The following is a 27,076-nucleotide window of genomic DNA, read 5'->3' as shown; positions in this document are numbered from 1 at the left end:
TCCAGATTTCTGTTTTTTTCTATGTTTCTATTCTGTGTTATATTCTTCTGCCCCTCAGCCTCTTGACATGAATTTTCTCCTGTGACAATTTAGAAATGTTTACTTCCTTATTTTCTTGTTGAATTATTTCCTCCATTGTCTCTGCGAGTTCTTCATCCTCTTTGATAACCTTTGTCTGGAGAGTGGTATTTAAGCCTGAGAATAGAGATGCCAGCTTATGTTTAGTAAACATGCTGTTGGCAAAAAACCTCCAGCAGGAAAGCGAGTGTGGCACAGTTGCCCCACTGCAAGGGCCTTGGAGCATCCCCTGTTTAGTGCTAAAGCTCCTAAAAGCAGCTATAATCCTTTACCCCTTTGTAGAGCTCCCTAACTCATTATCTTTGGTCTTGATAGGAAGACTATAGAGTATCAACAGACTCATCATTTGGTGGCATAGTTTAAAGTACCCCGCCACCCCCGTCACGTGGCTTGTGGGATCTTAGTTCCCCGACCAGGGATTGAACCTGGGCCCCAGCAGTGAAAGCACTGAGTCCTAACCACTGGACTGCCAAGGAATTCCCTAAAGTACTTTTTTAAACATTATGTTCAGATGTCCTTATTATATATATATTTTAGTTAAAGACTATATAAAATTGGTACATTTTATTTTGGGGGTGGATAATATAGTCACATGATTTAAACTTAAAAAGGTACAGAGGAGAATTTGGTAAATATTCTCCTTCTTGCCATGTCTCTCAGCCACCTAGTTCTCTGAGGCAACCAACGTTACCAGTTTCTTGTATATCCTTCCAGAGTAATTTTGTGCATAGACAAAGACACGACTTAGTATATATGTCATAATATATATGTCAGATAACATATCTGCTGATGAGATGAATGATGTGTATCCTGTATTTCTCAAGGCCACTTAGTGAGTGGGAAGACTGGAATTTGAAAAGTTTTGAATTCAAACCTCAAAACCTCAGCTATGCCATTTATTAGTTGAGTGACCTTGGGCAGTTTGCTTAGACTCTGTATGCTTTGATTTCTTTATGTGGTTAATAATGCTCAGTGTGCCAAGGCTGTTGAGTATGATGTATGTACAGTTCTTCCTCTGGTGCATGTCAAAATGCTTCACAAATGGTTGCTACCTTTGCTGTTTCTTGCTGGACCACACTCTTTGGCCTGTGTGAACTGGGAGGGGCAAAGTCTTGCTCTAAAAAATGAATGGATTGAATTGCCTTTACTGTAATATGTGATCAATGCTCTCTACTTATGAAGGGAACCATGAGCCAAGGGAGATAGAAATAGCACTTTGAAAAGAATAGAACATTTTTTGCTCCCCAGGTATTGGAGAACAGCTGTTCCTGGTCTGGGGTCTTCACACTTGGCTGGTGGAGTGCTGATAAACCCTAGGACTTCACTTCCCCTGGTAGGAAGTTATTAACACTGAGGAGCTTTTCATGTTTAATGGCTGAATTAGCTCCGGCCCTTCAGTATTGCTTGAAGCTTTGGACTCTTATGGGAAGCTTCACTTGGTCAGTCCTATTTTGGGTTTCCTGCTATTCAGTTCCCATTGTTATGTTAATCCTTTAATAGCAGTTAGCTTTCATTCTTTTTGGTTCTTGCACAATGCTTGATGTAATAGATGGAAGAGTCTCGAATTTCAGAACCAGTCCCATGTGGTTTCATCAGGAGGATGGTGTTAAGCCTTCCTTCATGGTTATCTGGACTCAGCATTCTTTTAAAAATTATTATTTATTCTTTTTTATTTTTGGGTGCTTTGGGTTTTCCTTGCTGCGCGCGGGCTATTCTCTGGTTGTAGCCGGTAGAGGCAACTCTTCCTTGAGGTGCAACTCTTCCTTGAGGGCTTCTCATTGTGGCGGCTTCTCTTGTTGTGGAGCACAGGCTCTAGGCGCGCGGGCTTCAGTAGTTGTGGCACGTGGGCTCAGTAGTTGTGGTTTGTAGGCTCTAGAGCACAGGCTCAGTAGTTGTGGCGCATGGGCCCAGTTGTTCCACAGTAAGTGGGATCTTCCCGGACTAGGGATTGAACCTGTGTCCCCTGCATTGGCAGGCGGATTCTTAACCACTGCGCCACCAGGGAAGGTCCCTAGTTTGCTCATTTTTAAACAAAGTCATAATGGGTGTTGAATTTTATTCAGTGCATTTTCAGCATCTGTTGAGACGGTTATATACGTTTTCTTCTTTAGTATCTGGTAATATAGAAAATTGTGTTGGTAGATGTCCCTAGGTTAAACTGTCTTTTCATTCCTAGGATAAGCCCTCTTTGGTTATGATGTATTTGTCCTCTGTTAAACTACTGTTTCTACAACATCAGAGTTATCTGGACCATGAAGGTTTAATAGAATATGGCATAAAAACCATCTGAGCCTGTAGGTATTTTTTTTGTGTGTGTGTGGGGGATATTTGGCAACTCTTGTTTTTTCATTCACATTTCTTTGATGCTCAGTGGTCACTAGTACTTCTAAAAGTGAATCTTAAAAGTTCCTTGGTTTTTCCTCCTCTGCCCTCTAAATGTTAATGTTCTTTAGAGTTCTGTTGTTCATTATTCATTCATACATATTTATTAGATATTATTAGAGATATTTATTAATGCCAGGCACAGTGCTAGGAACTTCCCTCCCTGCTGCTAGATTTTTTCCTTCTAGTCTGGCTTCCCCACTGCTGGCAGAGTCATTTTTAGCTGGAAGAGGAAGACTAAATGTATTTCATACCTTCTCTTAAAAATCTCTGTTAAGGGACTTCCCTGGTGGTGCAGTGGTTAAGAATCTGCCTGCCAGTGCAGGGGACATGGGTTTGAGCCCTGGTCCGGGAAGACCCCACATGCCGCGGAGCATCTAAGCCCGTGTGCCACAACTACTGAGCCCACACGCTGCACTACTGAAGCCTACGTGCCTAGAGCCTGTGCTCCGCAACAAAGGGATGCCACCGCAATGAGAAGACCCTGTACCGCAACGAAGAGTAGCCCCTGCTCGTTGCAACTAGAGAAAGCCCGCGTGCAGAAACGAAGACCCAACACAGCCAGAAAAAAAAAAAGTCTCTGTTGAGTCCTTCATGTGTATAGGATCATGGGCCTTTCCTGTGTGGCTCAGCCTCCATGTCAGCTCATATCCCACCATTCTCTGTCATATACACTGGACACACTGGCTACACTGTATCCCCCAGTAATCCCTGTTCTTTCATGACTCTGCCTTTACACATTTTGTTTTCTCTAAAGAGAATTCTTGTCTCTTCCTGGCAAATTTCTATTCATCCTTCAAGGCACTCTTTTAAAAAGATTTGTTGTTGGCCAGAACATGCTGAGCGGAGTGTGCGGCCGGCTCGCCTCAGCGCTGTGGGGGACACGTACACAGCCATCTGCGGTCGCCCAGAGGTATCTGCACATGTTGTCCACAGACAAGAGCGAGAGGACAAGGAAACCTCCCCGCGCCTTCGACCCAGCGCTGCTGGAGTTCCTGGTGTGCCCGCTCTCCAAGAAGCTGCTCAGATATGAAGCATCGACAAATGAATTGATTAACGAAGAGTTAGGAATAGCCTATCCAATTATTGATGGGATTCCTAATATGATACCACAGGCAGCCAGGATGACACATCAAAATAAGAAGCAAGAAGAAATGGAGCAGCATTAGATCATACTTAAAAATAACAACACACACAACTAAATTTTCTAAATACCATCCACCTTTTAAAAAGTCGGAGTGACGGGTAATAAGTGGAGGAAAAGAATGTTTCTGTCTCTTCCTGCGTTGACTGTCCTTATTCCATTGGTCTCTTTAGCAGGACTGTTATACTCGTCCTCTGTGGAAGAAAACTTCCCACAGGGCTGCACTAGCACAACCAGCCTGTGCTTTTACAGTCTGCTCTTGCCGATTATCATACCCGTTTATGTGTTCTTCCACCTTTGGACTTGGATGGGTATTAAACTCTTCAGGCATAATTAATACAACCAGAGCCAAGATGGTGTATCCTCGTGATATGCTTGAGTGTCTATCTCTGAAAGCCCAACTACATGGAAATACTGGACACCCACTTAATTTGCACGAAAGATGCTTTGCCTGGCTTCTGTCAGAGGTTTAGGACTAGGGGAGGCTTAAGCTGCAGAGGCTTCTTTATTGTACTTTGGTCTTCCCTTGTTTTTTGAAGGTTCTCATTTATACCTGGGGTATCAGAAGAAACATTTCAACAAAGTGTCTTGTTGGAAGTTAATAGCCCCAGACATCATCTGATGGCTTTATTCCTTATCCCATTCATAATTAAAAGTTACTAATTTGAAATTTTATATGTTTATTTTACATTCAAAGTCTGGTAAAGTCACATGTTAAGGATGACTGAAGTAATTCTAGAGGAGCTCTGTTGGAGTAGTTGTAGAGAAATGCATTTGAACTAATGTGGTATAAAACTGTAATAAAATGGAAATTTCATGTATTTGCCAAAAAAAAAAAGATTTGTTTTTAATTCTCGTAGAGAGTTTGAATCCCATAGTACTCTGTTCATAGATCTGTCTTAGAACTTATCAAATTATATGATGCTGATCCATTTATACATGTCTCCATGTTTAAATGACTGTAACCTGCTCAGAATGGGTCTTTCTCTCTCTAAATTATGTCTCCTCAACAGCTACTGTACTGCTTAGCATAGAGTAGGCCCTCAGCAAATACTTGTGAATGCTTGACTGACTACATGAGTGGATGCCTGAAAGAGCTCTGCTGTGCTCTTGCCTTGAAGGGGGATACTACTGCTACTAGTCATGGAAGGTTGCCAGAGAGGAAACAAGTCTCTGCACTAAAACAATGTCTACTTGAATAGTCCCTCTTTCTTCTTCCCTTCCCCCAAGATGCGTGTGTGTGTGTGTGTGAGGGGGGTGTGTGTGGTTGTGGGGACATAAACTTAGAAAAGTATATATCTATTAGTATTTTTCTGTTGACTTTAACTTTTAAATTATTATTATTTTTTAATTAATTAATTAATTTATTTTTGGCTGTGTTGGGTTTTCGTTGCTGTTCGCGGGCTTTCTGTAGTTGCGGCAAGCGGGGGCTACTCTTCATTGCGATGCGTGGGCTTCTCATTGCAGTGGCTTCTCTTGTTGCGGAGCACGGGCTCTAGGTGTGCCGGCTTCAGTAGTTGTGGCTCGTGGGCTCTAGAGCGCAGGCTCAGTAGTTGTGGCGCATTGGCTTAGTTGCTCTGCGGCATGTGGGATCTTCCCAGACCAGGGCTCGAACCTGTGTTCCCTGCACTGGCAGGCGGATTCTTAACCACTGCGCCACCAGGGAAGTCCACTTTTAAATGATTAAAACATGAAAACAGCTGTAGGGTGATGGGATTTTTGGTTGACCTTTTCCTTTTTTTTTTTTTAATTAAACAAACATTTTAAAATATAGTAATAAGTCAATAAGGGAACTGAACCAGATTCAGGATTGAAATAATGCAGTCTTTTTTAAAAAAACATTTATTTATTTATTTGGCTGCGTCGGGTCTTAGTTGCAGCATGTGGGATCTTCATTGCAGCATGCAGGATGTTTCGTTGTGACACATGGTCTTCTCTCTAGTTGTGGCGCGTGGGCTCAGTACTTGCAGTGCGTGGGCTTAGTTGCCCCAAGGCATGTGGGATCTTAGTTCCCCGACCAAGGATCGAACCCACATCCCCTGCATGGGAAGGTGGATTCTTAATCACTGGACCACCAGGGAAGTCCTGAAATAATGCAGTCTTCCATGAAGATATCAAAGCCATATTTTTCACCTCAACCTCCAACATTTCATGTAGGTTAAGGATGTCCCTCAAGCATCTCTAAGCCCTCCGTCCCCCAGCTTCTAACTCATGGCGTTCTGCATGGTGACCTGTGTAGGACCACCAATGCTTATACACAGTGGACCACCTTAGACTCTCAGGAGGCCTGGCCCAGCCTGCAGAGACTGACGGCAGCCCACCCTCAGCCGTTCAGTCCTGGAGGCACCCGCTGGCTGACCGCTTCCTTTTTTTTTTTTTTTTTGACAGATTTTCTTACATTATTTCATAACAGAAGTTATGAAATAAAATCAGAAAGTTTTTCTTAAAACTTTTTCCTTCCAAGATGCAGTAAAACCCTATTTAAGAAAGCACTGGGGACTTCCCTGGTGGCGCAGTGGTTAAGAATCCACCTGCCAATGCAGGGGACATGAGTTCGAGCCCTGGTCTGGAAAGATCCCACACGTCGAAGAGCAACTAAGTCCGTGTGCCATGACTACTGAGCCTGCGCTCTAGAGCCTGCAAGCCACAACTACTGAAGCCCACACGCCTAGAGCCCATGTGCCATGACTACTGAGGCTGCGCTCTAGAGCCTGCAAGCCACAACTACTGAAGCCCACACACCTAGAGCCTGTGCTCTGCAACAAGAGAAGCCACTGCAATGAGAAGCCTGTGCACCTCAACGAAGAGTAGCCCCTGCTCGCCGCAACTAGAGAAAGCCCACGCGCAGCAACGAAGACCCAATGTGGCCAAAAATAAATAAATAATTAATTAAAAAAAGAAAGCACTGGCTCTTACATGTAAGGCTTACATATGTTGGGTTCTATTATCAATGAAACATTAATTCATTTAAACCTCAACGTTCCTATGAGCAGGGTACTCATCACTTTTAACAGATAAGGAAACAGCACAGAGCTAGTAAGTTGTAGAGCTGGGATCGAGCAGAGTGGTTACTCCAGCAGTTAGAAGTGCTGAATTTAATATTGCTCCACCTCTAGCTTCATTTAAAGTTTGGGTGCCCAAACAGCACCACTGTTATAGTGATTTGAATTAGTAGCAGAGTTACTAAGGTTTAAGGGTGGCAGTCTTGGGGGAGAATACTTTGCTAGGGACTCAGCACTTCAAAATTGATTTGTCAAATTTACTCCCAAACCTTCCCCTCCCCTTTTTTCTGACTACAAAAGTAACGCATGTTTATTGTAAGGAAAAACTGGGGAAATACAGGAAAACACCAAGATTTCAGAGTGTTCATCTTAACACTTAGTGGTGGTAATAACTACTGCAAACATTTTCATATTTTTATGTATTCAGACTTTAAGAAATGAAAATGAGATTCTGTTGTTACCTATTTGTTAATGATCTGTGTTAATGTTTAATGAGCATTTTTTCATCTTAATGTTACATTCTGTGTACTACCATTGTTTCACCAATTTATATTTTGAGGTGATTTGTACTGTTTTGTTAATTATCCTTATTGATGAAAATGTTCACAGATCTAGGTTATTTTTCTGGGAGTGGAATTGCGGGGTCAAAGAATATGCTGTTTTTTATAGTCTTTTAGTGACTGCTTGAGTGCCTTTGCTGAACCCTCACCAACACTAGGTAGTAGCATTGAGCGGGGTGGAAGGGAACGTTGGCTGGTTTTGGTTACATTTCCATGATTACTAATGAGGTTGAATATTTTCTGTAACTTTATTGGCCAGTTGAGTTTCTTTGAAGAATTGCTTATCCATCCTTTACTTGTTATTAATTATTCAAGTATTTTTGCTGAGTGCCAAGCACTGTTGTAAACCTCAGATATAAGGCAATAAAATAATAATAAAAGAAAAAGAAAGCAAGCACTGGCTCTTTTATTTATTTTAGGCTGCATCGGGTCTTAGTTGTGGCACGCGGAATCTTCTTTGAGGCACCCGCGTGCCTTTTTTCGTTGTGGTGCTTGGGCTCTTTGTTGTGGTGCGTGGACTTCTCTCTAGTTGTGGCCTGTAGTTCTCTAGTTGTGGCCCACAGGTTCCAGAGCATGAGGGCTCTGTAATTTGCAGCATGTGGGCTCTAGTTGAGGCACGCGAGTTCAGTAGTTGTGATATGTGGGCTTTAGTTGTCCCCCTGGTGTATGGGATCTTAGTTCCCTAACCAGGGATCGAACCCGTGTCCCCTGCATTGGAAGGCGGATTCTTTACCACTGGACCACCAGGAAAGTCCCAGCACTGGCTCTTTTTTTTTTTTAATTTTATTTATTTTATTTTTGGCTGTGTTGGATCTTTGTTGCTGTGTATGGGCTTTCTCCAGTTGCGGCGATCGGGGGCTACTCTTTGTTGCGGTGTGCGGGCTTCTCATTGTGGTGGCTTCTCTTGTTGAGGAGCATGGGCTCTAGGCACGCAGGCTCAGTAGTTGTGGCGCACGGGCTTAGTTGCTCTGTGGCATGTGGGATCTTCCCAGACCAGGGCTTGAACCCATGTCCCCTCCATTGGCAGGCGGATTCTTAACCACTGCACCACTAGGAAAGCCCCTGGCTCTTTTTAAAATTAATTAATTAATTAAAAAATAATTTTATTTTTGGCTGTGTTGGGTCTTCATTGCTGCACACAGGCTTTCTCTAGTAGTGGGGAGCGGGGGCTACTCTTCATTGCAGTGCGCGGGCTTCTCATCGTGGTGGCTTCTCTTGTTGCAGAGCATGGGTTCTAGGCACGCGGGCTTCAGTAGTTGCGGCACATGCAGGCTCTGTAGTTGTGGCTCGCAGGCTCCAGAGCGCAGGCTCAGTAGTTGTGGCACACGGGCTTAGTTGCTCCGCAGCATGTGAGATTCTCCTGGACCAGGGATTGAACCTGTGTCCCCTGCATTGGCAGGCAGATTCTTAACCACTGCAACCACCAGGGAAGTCCCAAGAGCGTAGTTTTTAGGTTGAAAATTCAGCAAACTTCACCTTGCTGCCTTATAGCAAGCTAGTGTATTTTAGCTCAGATTCTGTTTCCTGGCAGATTGATGTGGACTAAAGGGATTACTAGACATTACAAGAAAATTCACAATGAAGGAAAGGTGGGAAAACAGGCATAAGAGGAAGGTAATTTACTAATGCATCTGTCACTGAAATTAATGGGGAAATGGCATATTTGCTGAAATACGGAGGTAACCTCACATTTGTTAAAAGGCAGACACTGAGTCTTATATTGAATCACTTTCCTTATTTAGGTATTCAGTGCAGGGTGACTGATTGCATTTTTTGCATGGTGTTTGTCCTGAGCAAAATTGTTCCTGTATTATGATGAGAAATACTCTCAAGTCAGTTTGATGCTGTTAAAAAGGATTAGTGCTCAGGATGTCAGTGTTAATCTCCAGAGCTGCCAGTGTAGGGACAAAAGCATTGAGAGTTGGGAGCAAGGGTATAAATACTTCTTTTTGTTTGTTTGTTTGTTTTTACATCTTTATTGGAGTATAATTGCTTTACGATGGTGTGTTAGTTTCTGCTTTATAACAAAGTGAATCAGTTATACGTATACATATGTTCCCATATCTCTTCCCTCTTGCATCTCCCTCCCTCCCACCCTGCCTATCCCACCCCTCCAGGCGGTCACAAAGCACCAAGCTGATCTCCCTGTGCTATGGGGTATAAATACTTCTGGACCTAGCTTTTCCTATGTTGCCACAGAGCCCTGAATGAGGATAAGTTGATCCTTTAGAGACTTTTGTATTACAGTTTAACACATATTGGAAGTTTCTAATTTAAATTTATGCTTTTGGATAAAATGGATTAGAGAGATTGAATTGCTACAGGTTAAAGAGAAACAACAAAGGTCACTTGATTTTGAGGAACTCTCTGTTGAAAGAAGTTTTAGTGTGAAATGACTGGAGTTAAGAAAAAAAGAGAATGGGCTTCCCTGGTGGCGCAGTGGTTAAGAATCCACCTGCCAATGCAGGGGACATGGGTTCGAGCCCTGGCCCAGGAAGATCCCACATGCTGTGGAGCAACAAAGCCTGTGCGCCACAACTACTGAGCCTGTGCTCTAGAGCGCGCGAGCCACAACTACTGAAGCCTGTGCGCCTAGAGCCCGTGCTCTGCAACAAGAGAAGCCACTGCAATGAGAAGCCCACGCACCTCAACAAAGAGTAGCCACCTCTCGCTGCAACTAGAGAAAGCCCGCGAACAGCAACGAAGACCCAATGCAGCCAAAAATAAATAAATTAAAAAAAAAAAAAAGAAGAAAGAATGAACATCCATTCAGAGACTGCCTACCAAGTGCCAGGTAGTGTGGTGAATGCTTCTTATCTGTTGTCTTGTTCAAGCCTTATCTTTTCATGAAGAAATAGAGGCTCAGAGAGGTTAAGTGACTTGCCCAGATCATACAGGAGTGAGTGAGAGGATGGGTTCTTTCTGACTCCCAAACCCACTACACTGCTAGACTTGTTTCTTGGTGGTTAGATGGCTGACATCCCAGGACTTTATTTCAAGAATAGGTTTCACTCTTGCCCACATTGTCTTGGAATACAGAATTTTAGGTACTAACTGTGGAACCAAGGGTGCCAGCTCATTCTTCTGGACCTTTTGGGTTGCTGGCCCCTTGCCTAGAGTTCATCTGAAAATTATAGCTGCTCTTGGGAGCTTAATATAACATGAAGATTATGTTGTTGGTTTTATTCTCTCCTATACCATACAACACCAGTAGATAGTGTCCAGGGTGTAATCACTTAACTGACAGATTTCTCAGCCATTTTATAGTGGTTCTCTGGTTTCTTAGTCAAGAAACTTGTTTTTATCAATTTAAACATGATTGTGGGAGAAGTATGCAATTACAGTAAGCTTTGACTATGCTGTAACAAATCTTACCCATACCTAACAAGCTGGTTGAGGAGGGTTGTAAGTGATAATGTTAGTTTTTCTGTACATCAGTTCGGACCTTTTCCCAAAGGAAGACCAAAGCTGTTTGAACTGTGACCACGCCTTTGTTGCCAGGTGTGAACAACTTGTGATTACTCATAAGCCTAGATAGCTTCAAATTATTCACCTTGATCTGAAGTATTTTGTAAGCTGTGACTTAACCATTTGGCTCATTCTTTCTTTCACCAGGAAATACACTGAATATTAATTTCAGGAATTTCAGTGATCCCTTCTGAAGAGTGTATCGCTCATTAAAATATCTGGGGCTTGTTTTTCTGGTAACAAACAGAACCACAAATTGGTCTGTACTTCGTGGCTGTGCCAAACCCTTGTGTAGACGGAGGGAGAGACCTGATGAACTGTTTAGAGAGGGGCTGTGGAAGATGAGACCATCTTTCTAGCTTGTCTAAGAGGCTCACCTCTTTGACCAGAGGAATGGGCATGCAGGAGAGAGAGAATGAGGCTGAACATAGCAGGCGATGTATGAGTGTATTTGTATCCGTAAATATCACATCACTGTTTATAGTACACTGGACTCTCTTCATGCAAGGCCTAGTCCTGCCAAATCTGGAGGAATTGTTCCCATGCTTAAAGCCAAGAACAACATCCTGACCAGCGGGGGACAGAGGTCAGCTCAAGGCAGCAGCTCTTGGGAGCTACAGGACATTAAGAACCTTGAAGGAACTGAGTTTAATGAGAAGGAAGCCAATATGTACCTGGAAGGAAGTGTGTGAAACCTGTGTGACTCTTGTTGGGGTGTGGCTTATTTATGAGAAATGAAAAATCATCTTAATAGTTGGATTTCATATCACCTCCTGGTCATTTAACTATATTTCCCCCTCCCACCTGCATATTGTTTTGTCTTTTGATTGTTTTTATTAGAAAAAGGGGAAAAAGATATTCTGTTATTCTGGTGTTTTACTCTACAGGCAGCTTCAGAGATGCCCAGGAGAGAGCTGGCTTGAGAAGATGATATGTTAATTAAACAAATAGCCTTTACAAAATCTCCTAGGACCTTCCGGACTTGCCACACTTTTGTTTCTGGGATCTTTCTGTGCCGGCTTCTTTTCCCTTCCGTCTTTCCTCATTCTGATGCTGGCCACTCACCCCACAGAGGCAACTCCAACTGTTTTCTGGTGGAGCATTCTAAGTTTGTCCTGTTGTCTTCTCTGGGACTCATTTCTCTGGTCTGACTGTAACTGGTTCTGGGCCAAAGTGATCGTCTGAAAGCTTTTCTTCATAGCCTTTATTTCTTGGCTCTCTTTATGCACTTTGCCTGATTAGTTTTGCTGGTTCTCTCCTTTTCCAGTTGATGTGAGGTATGTTGCCTCAGTTGGAGGGTTCTGAAGCTCAGGTGCAGCCCCAGGCCTCTTAGATTTTACCCTGGTTTGTAAAGTGCCTTTATCCTTTCCTAGAAATTGGGGGAATGAATCAGGTGCTCTGTTATATGAGGTACTGCTGACCCTCCTGGGATTCTAGTTTGCTAGTTATTTAAACACGTATGTAGCAATTTGGATTGTATTTGCAAGGTAGGACTTGTTGCCAAGACTCTGAAGTAGGTCATTCCTGTTACCCTTTCTCCCCTGTTTTTTTTTTTTTTTTTTTTTTTGGCCACACCATGTGGCATGTGGAACTTCCCAGACCAGGGATCAAACCCATGCCCCCTGCAGTGGAAGCGTGGAGTCTTAACCAGTGGACCACCGGGGAAGTCCTCTCCCCTGTTTTTGAATTGAAAAATTAGAGACTGGGACTTCCCTGGTGGTTCAGTGGGTAAGACTCCCTGCTCCCAATACAGGGGGCCTGGGTTCAATCCCTGGTCGGGGAACTAGATCCCGCATGCATGCCGCAACTAAGAGTTCGCATGCCACAACTAAGAGTTCATGTGCTGCAACTGAGAAGCCCCCATGCCACAACTAAAAAAAGATCCCACATACCGCAACGAAAAAAGATCCCGTGTACTGCAACTAAGACCCGGTGCAGCCAAAATAAATAAATAAACAAATATTTTTAAAAAGTAAAGAAATATTAGAGACCACGGTCACATAGTAGGTTGATCTTACACCTCTTGAAACATTTTTTTGTATTCCTTATATGTAGCACAGATATTAACAAATAGTTAAATACACAATAGTTTATTTTTTAAAAAATATTTATTTATTTTGGCTGCACCGGATCTTCATTGCGACAGGCGGGATCTTCATTGCGGCATGTGGACTCTTAGTTGTGGCATGCACGTGGGATCTAGTTCTCTGACCAGGGATCGAACCCAGGCCCTCTGCATTGGGAACGCAGAGTCCTACTGACTGGACCACCAGGGAAGTCCCCACAATAGTTTAATAAATACATCTTAACTGAGGGGTTGGTTGGTTGATCAATTAAATTTCAGAATTCTCATCAAGTTGATCACATTTTGGACCAATAAGTGAGAAACGTTTCTGATTGGAAGGGAAAAAATAACCATGCAGAAAACGTTTAGCAATTTAGAAAATGCATGCAAAAAAATCCTATTCTAAAATGAAGAAACAGAAGGGTGGTTTGGTTAGAGCGGAGGCTGGTTAAAATGTAAGGAGAAATAGGGTGAGAGAGTATAAAAGAGCATGGATTAATCAAGAGATAGGAATAATTATGGAAATATGCATCTTATCAGCTTGGGATTAAACAGTAAAAATGAAAATTCCCACTCTTCCCCCAGTAGTAGGTTCTCTACCCTCACACCCCTCTCCCAAACCACTATCCAGAGGAGCTGTTAATGACCCTCTGGGCACTGGTGTCCAGTTTTGGGGGCTGCCATATGAAGCACAAAGAGGTCCTGTGGGGTCAGTCAGTGCAAAGAGCAGTTGGCCTTTACATTTGTTAAATTCTTCTAATCATTTTGCTGCTCTCAACAGTATTGCTAATTTCAGAACTAAAACCATTTTCTGATTGTTTTACTTTGTGTGACTGGCTCACGGGACCAAAACAGCAGCTGAGACTGCTATACTACACTGTGCGTTAGGCAATAACTCTTCAGAGGGCCCATCCACTTTTTTTTTAGCCTTAAAAAAAAACAACAACAAAAAACAAACTCTGCTGTGTTTTTTTTTTTTTTTTTTTTGCTTTGGGGCCAGTAATTTGCATCATATTTGGGAGCCTTGATCTTCCCCTCATTATATTTCTTCATACATTCCTGTGCTAAGCCCTGCTCTCTGGACCTGGCTCTGGCTTCTGGCCTCATTGAGTTGTATGAAATTTAACAATTTCTGGTTTCAGATCTGTTTCCAACTTTTGTTTTCCCTGTTCCGTCTAGTAAACTTTGGGTTCAAACTTGCTTGGGGAAAGTTTATTTTTTTTCTTGCTTATTTTTTTGTTTCTGTAAATATATGCACTAATAACTATCTTTACTTTCTTTGTCAAACAGGCCACCAAGCAGTTTCTTGAAGAGATTAACAAGTGGACAGTTCAGTACAACGTTTCCCCCCTCTCTTGGAATGTGGCCGTCAAGTTCCTCATGGCCCGGAAGTTTGATGTGCTCCGTGCCATAGAGTTGTTTCACTCCTACAGAGTATGTACCTCAGGGATGGACCTGCCATGTGGCACCTGGGTTCTCTATGTTGCTGTTGTTTCTGCCACAGTCTACACAAACAGTGGTTCTCCCCACTCCCATTAAAAAAAAAGTGGATCAGTATCTAAGAGCCCTACCTTGGAGTGAGAAAATCCTTCTGAAGATACTTAGAAGCTCCCTAAATAAATTTAAAAAAAAAAAAAAAAGGAGACTGAGATAAGAGGCACTAGGATTAATTTAAGAGTTTAAAACTAAAGCTCACTTACACCCATTTTGTGGGTCATCTTGTTCAATATTCATTCATTTATTCAACAGATATTTATTGTATATCTACTATGTTCCCAGTGCAGAGATTACTATTTAGAAAGAGAGTAAATAAACAATTATAGAAATGTTATGATACGACAGTGCTGGGTTCTGTGGAAAGCACATTTAATTAAGAGGGTCAAGGAAGCTTTCCTGAAGGAAATGACTTCTAAATTAAGAGTAGAAGAATGAGTAGGAATCAGACAGTAGGGGAGTATGGCAGAGAGAACAGCAAGTTCAGATGCCTAGTGGCAGGAGACAAATTGAGCTGATCAGAAATGCTGAGTGCGAGAAGGGGGCATGGCAAGAGATTGAGCAGCAGGTAAACAAGGCCAGATCAGAGAGTATCTGCTTTTTCTTAAGGGCAGAGAAATTCATTGAAGGTATAAACAACAGAATGCCTTGATCAGATTTGCTTTCTGAAAGATTATTTTCACTGTGATTTAGAGGATGGACCAGAAGGGCTATACTGGAGACAGACCAATTATAAGGCTGTTGTACTTACTAGGAGAGAGATGATTGTGGTGTCATTAAATGTAGTGTCAGGGAGATAGAGAAAAAGTGGTCAGATTCTAGAAGTAAAATTGATAGGACAGAGTTGCTTATTAAACTAGTGTGAGGCAAGGGAAGTGGAGAATTCCAGGTCTCTGACTTGGGTGGCAGGGTGGTAAATGGTGGTGGCATTCACTAATTAAGAGACACTGAATGGGTACAGGTACGTGGAGAGAGTAGGTCATGAGTTCAGTTTGGCCGTGTTAAGGTTGAAGTGCCAATGGGATATCCAAATAGACATGTCCTCTAAGCAGTTGGGATGTGAGTCTAGGGTTGGGAAAAGAAGGCTGGACTGGAAGTAGTGATTTCAGAGTGACCAAAGTAGAATATTGGAGGTGAATATTGGAGCCATGAGAATGGGTGAGGTCATCCTGGGAGAGTGTGAGGAATAGGGAGATGTGTAGGGCAGAACTTCATTTCAGACCTTTTGCTTTCTTTGGTCCAGTGTTGTTTTTTAAAGTTAAGTTTGAATGCTTTATGTAAGGCATGCACTCTCCTGTGATTCCAGCACTCATACTGTCTTCACTTGCTGCCTTGCCTCTGAAGGCGTTTGAATTTGATTTTAGGGATGAATTGGGGAAGAATATAAACAAAGACCTAGTTTGTTTTATTCACCAGAGTGTTCTTAGCACTTAGCTGAGTGCCTGGCACATAATAGTTGCTCAACAAATACTGACAGAATGAATGAATGAGTCAGTGAGTGAAATGAGTGAACAAATGAATGAAAAAAAGCCCACAAGAGACTTAGAAGGAGTAGCTGAAGAAATAGAAAAACCAAGAGAGTATTTTTTTTTTTTTTTAGTCAAAAATAGAGAATGTCTCAGGAAAAAGAGAATGTGAGTAGTCACCCTTGTCATGTAGAAGGAGGACTGAAAATGCCCATTGGATTGAGCAGGAGCTCTGGATGGTATAGTTAGTTTGGGAGGAAACGAGAGTGCAGTGGAATGAGTGTGAGGGAACTGAGGATGAGTTTAAAGAATCTGGCTGTGAAGATGAATTAAAATGAGCTCATGGTAGCTGTTGTTGGAGAGTATATTGAGGGGAGGGATGGCTCCTATTTAAGACAGGAGAGGTCTAAGCCTGGAGGATGTGTTAGGATATCTGTTTCCAGACAGTTTGGGGTGCATATTTTAATATCAGTGCTGCTGCATGTTTAAGAGCTTTGACCTTGCACTGTAATGATTGATATATAGTGGTTGGTCTTCAGGGTTAGGATTCTCACTGATTCAAAGAAAAAACCTAAGCCCGAAGGGGCTGATAAGCTGGCATTGGACAAGAATTCTGACAACACTCAGTTGGCCTAGAGGGGGGTTACAAAGGAATTCATGATTCAGTAAGCTGATTTCCAAAATCCCTTATCTCTGAGATTTGGTGGTTACATAAAGCTGTCATGGGTGTACAGTATTTTTATATTAATTCATCTTGCTTTTTTTATTTTCAGGAAACACGAAGGAAGGAGGGCATTGTGAAGCTGAAACCTCATGAGGAACCTCTCCGTTCTGAGATCCTTAGTGGAAAATTCACCATCTTAGTGAGTATTAATGAACCCCTCTTGTAGTATCTTGTTATTTTCTTGTGTAGCTGTTCTCTTTGGACTTTGTTCCTAGATATCTTATCCTGAATCAGAGAGTCTCAACAGTGGAGAGCAGATGTGAAGTTTGGCATAAAATTATTCCAGTAATAATTGAAATAATTGAAAATCAGTTGTACAGTACATTTAGAAAAGTTTCTTCACTGGTCCATTAAGGTTAGTTAAGGCCTTTGGGATGGGTATAAAATGTGTCAGAGGTCCATCCTTCCTTATTTAATGCAAGCTCTCTCCACTTAGAGACCACAGCCTTTCCAGTAACTATCCAGCAGTACTTTTAAGGCAGAGTATAGAAACCATTGTTATATTCTATGGATTTCTCCTGTTGCTTATTTCTTTGCTATCCTGCCTGGGAAAATTAGCTAGGCAGCCAGTGTAGACCATTGTTTAATTTCTCTGTAATTGAAGAGTTAAGAGAATGTGGTTTTTTCCTACCACAGGGGGAAGGAATCCAGGGGGTGCTGAGAATCAGACATGGGATGATAAAAAGCTTTCTTCCTTTTCTGGAGCAATTGATGCAAGTCAGAGAAGTATTATCAGCATCTATTCTCTTCATAACAAACCTTTGTGCAGGATAAGAGGGCTTCGTGATTTCTGTGATTTTCTATTTGATTTCTAAATATTTCTTGTTTTGTTTGCTCTAGAATGTTCGGGACCCAACAGGAGCCTCCATTGCCCTCTTCACTGCCAGATTACATCATCCCCACAAGTCAGTCCAACATGTGGTACTTCAGGCTCTGTTTTACTTGCTAGACAGAGCTGTGGATAGGTGAGCATGGAAATTATCTTTTGGGTGTTCTACATCCAGATGGGAAAGTGACACTGTTTGATTTGATTAAACTCAGCAGTGCATTCACTATGCTCCTAGAATGTGCCCTGGGCAGTGCTATGAATGGAAAACATTCCATGTCTTTAGAGCTTGGCATGTTTCCAGGTACTATGCAGATGATGGGTATTCTGCATCTTGACCTGCTTGGCTGTATTTCAGGGTAACAGAAGCTGAGAAAGCTAGTTAACTAGCAATTCTTAGTGTATTGAGAATGACGTTATTGAAAGGGAGTGAAGGTGAGATGACCTGTGCTGGTTCTTTCCAATCAATCTCCCCTGATGTTGAAGACCCTGTGGGACCTCAGTTTCTTTGTCTGTAAAACAGGAATAATGCAGAGGATTTTGAGACTCAACATTCAGGAGAGAGGAGTCCAAGAGTATAAGTTAAGCAAAATCATTTTTATAAATAGGTGCATAAGCCAAAAGAACCAACTCAGGTCATGTCTCCCTCCCTGCTCTTACATAAGTAGTATCATCACTGTTCTATAGACAGAGAAACTGAAGCCCCAAGAAGTTTTGTGGCTCTTTTACAGTCATCACATATTGATCCAGCTGGTCTAAGGTCCTGGTTTCTTCACTCTTGGTCAGAGCTATTTGTACCCTACTATGTTGTCTTCCACTTTTACTTTCTTTTTTCCCTGGTGCTTGCCATTTACAGTTTGTTATTGCTCTCAATGTCATTGGCTGGTCCTCTGGGTTAGATGTGATATATCGAGGGCTAAGACCAGAGATAGAGACAACTGTGCACTTCAGTCATACTTCTGGACTTAGAGGATGGGAATAGCCAAAGGATTGTCTGAAGCGGGGCTCTCTGTCTAGTTCACTTGTTGCTGCCTTGTTAATGTTAATACTTTCATATACTTAGCTTCTGCTGGTGGTGTTCGGTGAGAGATATATCCAAACCACACACACAGCATTATTCTGAAAAAGAGAAGTTACTAAGGAGAGAGGGCCAGCGGTCAGCAGCCAGTCAGAAATGTGGAATTTCTCAGTTCTTCTTTCTTATGCTTGGTCTTCAGGCATAATTTCTAGAGTATAGTTCCCTTTGAAATGTTTCTTTAGCTCGGGAATGAATGGAAGGCTCTTTTACCAGAAAATTTAGCATTGCCTTCCTCTTTGAGCAGCTTAGAGAATCGGAGCTCTTGTGTAGGCATGACAGTGGCCAAAGCTTGCTTTTTCTAGTGTGAGTATTGAATCCCATAGGAATACCACACAGGTAAATGTAATTAAAACTTTGTTCTCGTGATGTCCATCCCTTTCTTAAAAACCCTCAGTGACTCCTCATTATTCAGAGGGTGCATGTAAGGTAAGTAAATGTGAACCTTTTTTTTTTTTTTTTTTTTTTTGTGGTACGCGGGCCTCTCACTGTTGTGGTCTCTCCCGTTGCGGAGCACAGGCTCCGGATGCGCAGGCTCAGCGGCCATGGCTCACGGGCCTAGCCGCTCCGCGGCATGTGGGATCTTCCTGGACCGGGGCACGAACCCGCGTCCCCTGCATCGGCAGGCGGACTCTCAACCACTGCGCCACCAGGGAAGCCCAGTGTGAACCCTTTTTTTTTCTGAATGAAATATTCTTACTAATGAATAGAAGTTCTTGTTTTCCTTTGTTACCGTGAACCAGAATGGAAGAGGAGGAAACCCTTCCTCTTCACTTAATCTTCCCCTTTCTTTAAGGCCCAACTTCTGTGACTGGTTCCCTCACCACTCCAACTTGTCATAAAATTCTTTTTACTCTGACTTTAATCGCAGTTATTATTAATACCAATCATTCCATATTTAATTATACATGGCCTTATGATGTCATTTGTCTTATATGAATGTTTTTTTCATCTACCGGTAGATGGTAAGCTCCAGGAGGGCAGGGAACCTTCTTTTCAACATTATATAATGGGAAATTCCCAAATCTCCATGGTGGAGAGGAAGTGGTGTCATCAACTTTCACATGCCTTTCATTCATCTTCTTCAAAGTGATCTGTAACCAATCTTGTTTCATTGAAAGCCCCTCACCCACCCCTTTACCCTAGATTATTTTGAAACAAATGTCAGGGACTGTGGTAATCTTGGTGTTCCCAGTAACATCCTAGCTCGGGAATCAAACTCAATAGGGTAGGGAAGCAATTATTCTTAGTAGGGAACTAGCGCTATTATTGTAAACCTCATCTTCTGTACCCAGAAAAGTGAAAATGCTATTGCATTTGTATTTATTTCATGTGCCTTCAAAGGATGAGCAATTTCAGGTCTATGAATATAGAACCTGCATCATTATGCACCATAGCTTCTTTTTATTAAATTCTATTTCCCCTGGCACTGACTTCTCTTTGTTTTAGTGTCCTGCCGCAGGCTGGAGCTGTGAGGGGAAAACCTGTAATTCTTTGAGTTTGGCCCCTGTTGAGCTTGTGGAGAAAAGGGAAGTCTCTAGATCTGGATAGTCTACTCAATGACTGTGCCACTCATTGAACAGAATCTTTGATCTTGGTGAATCAGTCTCTCTGGGGTCATGAAAAAAGGAGACAAGATTTAGCACTCACTTTATCATGTTAAGGGCCATTTGAAATTAAGTCTGCTGGAGAAACTTGGGTCTACTTCAGAGATATTTTAAATTAATTAATTTATTTTTGGCTGCATTGGGTTTTCCTTGCTGCATGCGGGCTTTCTCTAGTTGCGGAGAGTGGTGGATACTCTTCGTTGCGGTACGTGGGCTTCTCATTGCGTTGGCTTCTCTTGTTGCGGAGCACAGACTCTAGGCATGCGGGCGTCCGTAGTTGTGGCTCGCGGGCTCTAGAGCGCAGACTCAGTAGTTGTGGCGCACGGGCTTCATTACTCCGCGGCATGTGGGAACTTCCCGGACCAGGGCTTGAACCCTTGTCCCCTGCATTGGCAGGCGGATTCTTAACCACTGCGCCACCAGGGAAGCCCTACTTAAGAGATTTTTGAAATGCTGCTTCATGGGTAGGTGCTTCCGCCTTGTATTCTGTTGAAAGGATGAAGATACGGAGGCTTCCAGGAGGTGATGCAAAAAAAAAATACAGATACAAAATAACATTGAGACTTCTGATTTCAAGAATGTGTTTTGTGTCAAAAAGTTTTCTCAATTGTAAATAAATGTGAACACTGTTGCTATCATCAGTGAGTAGTCCAATCAAATAATTTATTCTGAACAACGATTTAGGTGTGCAGATCAGGAGCAGTAAGGATCGGGCTTGGTGGAAGAGTGCAGCTTTGAGAAATCTTTAAGAATTAAGAAGATGGGATTGAGTACTACTTTTTGTATCTTCACATGTTCCTAACCTCAATCTGGGAATAGGCTCACCACCTCTTAATCTACTTTTTAACATGCCTTCCAAAGGCCATTTGTGGGTTTATTCTCTTCCTCCATTAAAGTCATAAGAGACAGATACACCATCATTGAGCTTAGAATTTTGCTTTACAGTTTTCTATAGGCCTAAAGTATTTTTTTAGTGATGGGCTGTAGCCCACTGAATTAAAAATCTGTGACCATTTATTATGTATCTGTTTGCAAGGACTGTGCTGGGGACTGTTGAGGGTTATGAGGTAAACTTTTGTTTGGGCCCTCTAGGAGAGACTCAGATGGCTACACAAGGTGGGAGTACATTAAGAGCCACAAGAAAAATCCACAGAAAGATTTATGGTGCTTCAAGTGGGTGAAGGATGGTAGTACATTTGGTGACAATTATCAGGGGCACCTTCATAGAAGAGGAAGCGTTTGAGTTGAACATAGAATGGTATAGAATTTGGATAGGCAGATTCAGAGATATAGGAGGAAACAGTTCAAACTTTGATAACCTAGATGCTCTGGAACATTCTCAGCCTGTGAGTTTGGTACTTGATGAATCTGGATAAATATGCATCAATAAGTATAATTCCAATTCCAACATGTGGGGTATTCCCTCCATACCACCAAGCAATTCTCCCCCATAAACTGGGTGTTCTGCAGTTCATTTCAACTCTGACACTATGTACCTGGAGATAGCCTCAGATCACACAGGTTAAAGGCTCAGTCCTAAAAGACTGTCCCCTGCCCCCTTCAGACTCCAGTGGCAAGTCCAGGTTGTTACCTCTGCTTCTGACCATAGATCAGAGGTTCCAGTGCCCCCTCCTTGGGTTCGATTAATTTGCTAGAACGGTTCACAGACTCAAATGTTATACTTTAATAGGTTACCAATTTCCAAGTTCATCAACTTGGAAATTCTCCAAATCTCATCCTTTTGGTATTTTGTGGAGGCTTCATTCATTACAAGGCATGATTGATTAAATCATTGGCCATTGGTGACTGAGCTCAATCTCCAGCCCCACAACCCTTCCTGAGTGTGTGTGGGGGGGATGGGACTGGAAGTCCCAACTCCCAACCCTTTCTAGTCATGTGGTTGGTTCCTCTGGCAACCAGCCCCCATCCTTAGATGATCTAAGGGCATTCTAAAAGTCACCTCATTAATATAGCAATGGATGCCTTCCTCGCACTCCTGGAAATTCTAAGTTTTAGGAAGTTTGCCAGGAAACAGGGTCAAAGACCAAATATATATTTCTTATTATAAATTCTTCTTGTAAGGCCAGTCACAAAAGTTCAGGCCAGTTCAGGAAGGCAATTATTTCAGTCCCAGATATGTCCCACATTCTCTGTGTCTTTGTTTTGACCCAGGTTTTCAATTTACCTCATCCATCTTATTACTTATAAATGTTTTCATTCAATGGTTGCTTTACAGCTTTGAAACTCAGAGGAATGGACTGGTGTTTATCTATGACATGTGCGGTTCTAATTATGCCAACTTTGAGCTGGATCTTGGCAAGAAAGTCCTAAACTTGCTGAAGGTAAGGCTGTGAAATGGCCCTTTCAACCCCCCTTCAATGGTTAGGGTGATTTTTTTCTATTCTTTATGAGATTTAGGAACGATGTAAACTTCAGACATTGTGTTCAGTTTAAAGGTCACCTGTAAATGATGACCAATATCTGCTTCCTCAGAACAAGAAACAATCTTAAAAGTAAAGTGGGAGGAATTAAAATAAAATACACAGGAACACTGAGTCATAAAGGTGGGATGTCTCTTTCCGGGAGTTTTTTTTTTTTTTGCGGTACGCGGGCCTCTCACTGTTGTGGCCTCTCCCATTGCGGAGCACAGGCTCCGGACGCGCAGGCTCAGCGGCCATGGCTCACGGGCCTAGCCGCTCCGCAGCATGTGGGATCTTCCCGGACCGGGGCACGAACCCGTGTCCCCTGCATCAGCAGGTGGACTCTCAACCACTGTGCCACCAGGGAAGCCCTCTTTCCGGGAGTTTTGTAGAATAAGAATTAATGAAGCCTAGGTATGGCCATTGTCTATGAAAAATGTCACCTAACCAGTAACTTGCAGACTTTTTGTCTCAACCTAGTCAGAAATATGTTTTACATTGCAACTTAGTGTACAATAATAACAATATATGTACACTAACTATACATATACATGTAAAGTTATATACATAGATAGGTTCTTAATCTCTTACCTCAAACTCTTAGGTTCAGAGATATTATTTAATATTTTGAACTTTAAAAGATAATATGGTCTGTATGTCACTTTAATATCAAATATTTCTGCAATGAAATGTATTATTCATATCATAACCTTTGGAGAAGAACAAAGGTTATAAATAGCTTATGGGATTTCAGGTCAGATTTTGCTGTCCCATGAATTTTTGCACCAAACTTACAAAAGAAACTAGTGGCTTTCAGAGCTGTTTAGATTTCAGAATTTGAGCATACAGGTGTATGTATGTGTGTGTACATATTTATAAAACAAAAAGTTTCACAAAACAAGCTTTACTTTTACTCTGTACAATCATTTTGATTATTCTGTTCTATAACATTTTAAAAATGTTAGTCATAACCTACTAAATTGATTTCAGGACCCACTGAGTGACAACCTGCAGTTGGAAAAACATTGATCGAGGAGTCTGTGTAGTCTTTTTTTTTTTTTTTTTTTGGCCAAACTGTGTGGCATGTGGGATCTTAGTTCCCCCACCACGTATTGAACCCATGCCCCCTGCATTGGCAGCGCAGAGTCTTAACCACTGGACCACCAGGGAAGTCCTGTAGGAGTCTGTGCAGTCTTTGTTCCAGGACCTCACTTGGGAGTACTGTGGAACTAGATGTTTAGAAGTGTTTATTTACTATTACAGCTTTACAACAGAAATTATATAAAGAGAGTACTATACTGCATGTTGTTTTCTGGGACTTCACTTGTGATTGTATTACTAAAATTCCTATTGTGGCATTTAGCTTTGATTCATTCCTTTTTATTGATGGGTGAAGGATTTATACCTTTTAATTCCTCATCCATTGATGAATACACCAGTTTATTTATCTACTTCTTTTGATGGCTCTTTGGGTCATTTTCTGATTTTTGCTATTGTGAACAATGCTGCTATGAACATTTTTATACATGTCTTCTGGTGCATATGTGCAAGAATATCTCTAGGGCAGTGTTTTCAACCATTTTTTCATTATTGCCTCACTAAGGAGTCTTTTTTAGACTCCCCCCACCCCCAGTTGTTGTTCTTCTAATGAAATTTTAATACCACAGATATAATGTATATATCTTGATGTACTGAATGTATTAATATATATATCTTGATGTACTGAACATATATCTATGCTTTATGCACAAAAAGAGTGTGTATGTTTGGGTTGTTTTTCCCATTCCCCACTCTCCTCAGAATAATTTCACCCCCTTGGGTGTGATATCACCTCTATTGAAAATGCATGCTCTAGGGGAATTCCCTGGTGGTCCAGTGATTAGGACTCCGCACTTCCACTGCTGGGGGCCCGAGTTTGATCCCTGGTTGGGGAACTAGATCCCGCATGCATACCTCAACTAAGAGTGCACATGCTGCAACTAAGAAGCCCGCATGCCACAACTATGAACCCACATGCCGCAACAAAGGATCCTGCATGCCAAAACTAAGACCTGGTGCAGCCAAAATAAATAAATAAATATTAAAAAAAGAAAAGAAAAGAAAAGAAAATGCATGCTCTAGAGCATACATCTAGGAGTAGAATTACTGGGTCGTAAGGTCTGGGAAGATTCAGTTTTATAAGATAGTGTTTAATTGTTTTCCTAAGTGGTTGTACCCACCTGCCATGTGTAAAATTTCCACATCCTCTCCAATACATGATAATGTCACACTTCTTAATTTTTCCCAATCGAGTGGGTATAAAATGGTATCTTGTGGTATAACTTACCTCTCTCTTATTAGTGAGGTTAAGTATCCCTTCATATATTTATTGGCCATATATGTTTTCTTCTGCTGCAAAGTGCCTGTTTATGGCTTTTACCTATTTTCCTATCATCCATTTATGTAGTTTTGTACTAATCTATTTCTCTGTGTGTGTGTATATGTATATACATACACTGTCTCAGTTTATAGCTTGTTTTTTCACTTTTTATACAGTCCTTTTGACTAACATAAGTTCTTAGTTTTAGTATGATTAAATGAGTCTGTATTTTATTTTCTGCTTAATATGTTTTGCATTGTAAATCCTTCCCTATTCCAAAGTCAGAAAAAATTAATTAGCTATTTTATTTTATTTTACTGCTGTACCACTGATTCCACCATGTGTATTAATGTTTTTAGTGATTTTTTTTTATTGTGGTAAAATATACATAACAAAATTTACCATTTTAACCATTTTAAGTGTACAATTCAGTAGCATTAAGTACATTCACAATGCAACCCATCACCACTGTCCATTTTCAAAACTATTCATCATCCCAAACAGAAACTCTGTGCCCGTTAATCAATATATCCCCACACTGCCCCCCAGCCCCTGGTAACCTTTATTCTACTTTCTGTCGCTATGAATTTGCCTATTCTAGGTCCTCATGTAAGTGGAATCATGCAGCATTTGTCCTTTGTGTCTGATCACTTAGCATAATATTTTTAAGATTCATCCATATTGTAACATGTATCAGAATTTCATTCCTTTTTAAGGCTGAATAATATTTTATTGTATGTATATACCACGTGTTGTTAATCCATTCATCTGTCAAACAGTTGGGTTCTTTCCACTTTTTGGCTATTGTGAATAATGGTGCTATGAACATTGGTGTTACAGCATCTGTTTCAGTCCTTGCTTTCAGTTCTTTTGTGTATATGCCTAGAAGTGGAATTGTTGGATCATGTGGTAGTTCTATGTTTAACTTTTTGAGAAGCTATTTTCTTTTAAAAATTTAAAATTTTGTTTTTGTCATTTAAGACCTTAATCCATCTGGAGTTGATTTTTGAGTATGGTATGAGATGTAGGAATCTGACTTTTTTTTCCATATGGATAGCTAATTTTTTTTCCAGTTTTGCATACTAAATAGTCCCTCCTTTCCACAAAATAGGCTTTCTGTTTCTGTTTTAACAGAGTCACAATAACCTGGTAAGTTAATATATCACAGACAGTTTAATCATCTAACCATCTTTCTGTATTATTCATATTGTTTTCAGGTTTAAATAATACTATTATGATCATTTAAGCTTTTTCTTTTAAATTATTTTAAGAAGGTATTTCTAAGACATGGATTATTTGGCTAAAGATTATGAATATTCTTAATCTCTCTTATACATTACTAGGTTACCCTCCATAAAAGTGGAAAAAAAATTTACACTGTCACCAAGAAATACGGGTATCTATTTCCTTCAGCCATCCCAGTACAGCGTTCCATAAATTTTCTCTTTTTTTCTTTTTTTTAACATCTTTATTGGAGTATAATTGCTTTACAATGGTGTGTTAGTTTCTGCTTTATAGCAAAGTGAATCAGCTGTACATATACATATATCCCCATATCTCCTCCCTCTTGCGTCTCCCTCCCACCCTCACTATCCCACCCCTCTAGGTGGTCACAGGGCACCGAGCTGATCTCGCTGAGCTATGTGGCTGCTTCCCACTAGCTATCTGTTTTACATTTGTTAGTGTATATATGTCCATGCCACTCTCTCACTTTGTCCCAGCTTACCCTTCCCCCTCCCCATGTCCTCAAGCCCATTCTCTATGTCTGCATCTTTTTTTTTTCATGTCAGACGGGTAATGTGCCACAAGGTTGGAAGGAGGCACATGTCACACAAGCGTGTGAACACCCAGTCATCACACTTATGAACTACAAAAGGATCGATGTCTGCATCTTTATTCCTATCCTGCCCCTAGGTTTTTCAGAACCTTTTTTTTTTTTTTTGGATTCCATATATATGTGTTAGCATACAATATTTGTTTTTCTTTTTCTGACTTACTTCATTCTGTGTGACAGACTCTAGGTCCATCCACCTCACTACAAATAACTCAATTTCATTTCTTTGTATGGCTGAGTAATATTCCATTGTATATATGTGCCACATCTTCTTTATCCATTCATCTGTCGATAGACACTTAAGTTGCTTCCATGTCCTGGCTATTGTAACTAGAGCTGCAATGAACATTGTGGTATGTGACTCTTTTTGAATTATGGTTTTCTCAGGATATATGCCCAGTAATGGGATGGCTGGGTCGTATGGTAGTTCTATTTTTAGTTTCTTAAGGAACCTCCGTACTGTTCTCCATAGTGGCTGTACCAATTTACATTCCCACCAACAGTGCAAGAGGGTTCCCTTTTCTCCGTACCCTCTCCAGCATTTATTGTTTGTAGATTTTTTGATGGCCATT

At 41.3% G+C, this 27,076-nt stretch overlaps 3 protein-coding genes and 1 non-coding gene across 5 annotated transcripts in view; 3 read left to right on the top strand and 1 right to left on the bottom strand.

Annotated features, from left to right (window-relative positions):
- Nucleotides 1–27,076, top strand: part of PTPN9 (protein tyrosine phosphatase non-receptor type 9) — an 80,171-nt gene that overhangs the window by 21,190 nt on the left and 31,905 nt on the right. For both annotated transcript variants that reach the window (XM_067754124.1, XM_067754135.1), the window contains exons 2-5: nucleotides 13,990–14,133; nucleotides 16,433–16,522; nucleotides 17,224–17,348; nucleotides 22,128–22,233. In XM_067754124.1, the coding sequence (XP_067610225.1) occupies nucleotides 13,990–14,133; nucleotides 16,433–16,522; nucleotides 17,224–17,348; nucleotides 22,128–22,233 (465 nt within the window). The remainder of the gene's footprint in view (nucleotides 1–13,989; nucleotides 14,134–16,432; nucleotides 16,523–17,223; nucleotides 17,349–22,127; nucleotides 22,234–27,076) is intronic.
- LOC137232694 (protein preY, mitochondrial-like) lies at nucleotides 2,961–3,724 on the top strand. Its single transcript, XM_067755328.1, has one exon. The coding sequence runs from the start codon at nucleotides 3,297–3,299 to the stop codon at nucleotides 3,627–3,629; it is 333 nt and encodes a 110-aa protein (XP_067611429.1). The 5' UTR covers nucleotides 2,961–3,296; the 3' UTR covers nucleotides 3,630–3,724.
- LOC137232728 (phosphatidylinositol N-acetylglucosaminyltransferase subunit Y-like) lies at nucleotides 3,642–4,671 on the top strand. Its single transcript, XM_067755468.1, has one exon. The coding sequence runs from the start codon at nucleotides 3,726–3,728 to the stop codon at nucleotides 3,939–3,941; it is 216 nt and encodes a 71-aa protein (XP_067611569.1). The 5' UTR covers nucleotides 3,642–3,725; the 3' UTR covers nucleotides 3,942–4,671.
- On the bottom strand, nucleotides 26,455–26,549 carry LOC137208112 (small nucleolar RNA U13). The gene has a single exon (XR_010935465.1). It is a non-coding gene; the product is annotated as a small nucleolar RNA U13 (small nucleolar RNA).

This window comes from Pseudorca crassidens, chromosome 1 (genome assembly GCF_039906515.1).
Source record: "Pseudorca crassidens isolate mPseCra1 chromosome 1, mPseCra1.hap1, whole genome shotgun sequence".
NCBI classification, from domain to species: Eukaryota; Metazoa; Chordata; class Mammalia; order Artiodactyla; family Delphinidae; genus Pseudorca; species Pseudorca crassidens.
This window is presented reverse-complemented; position numbering and strand designations above follow the sequence as displayed.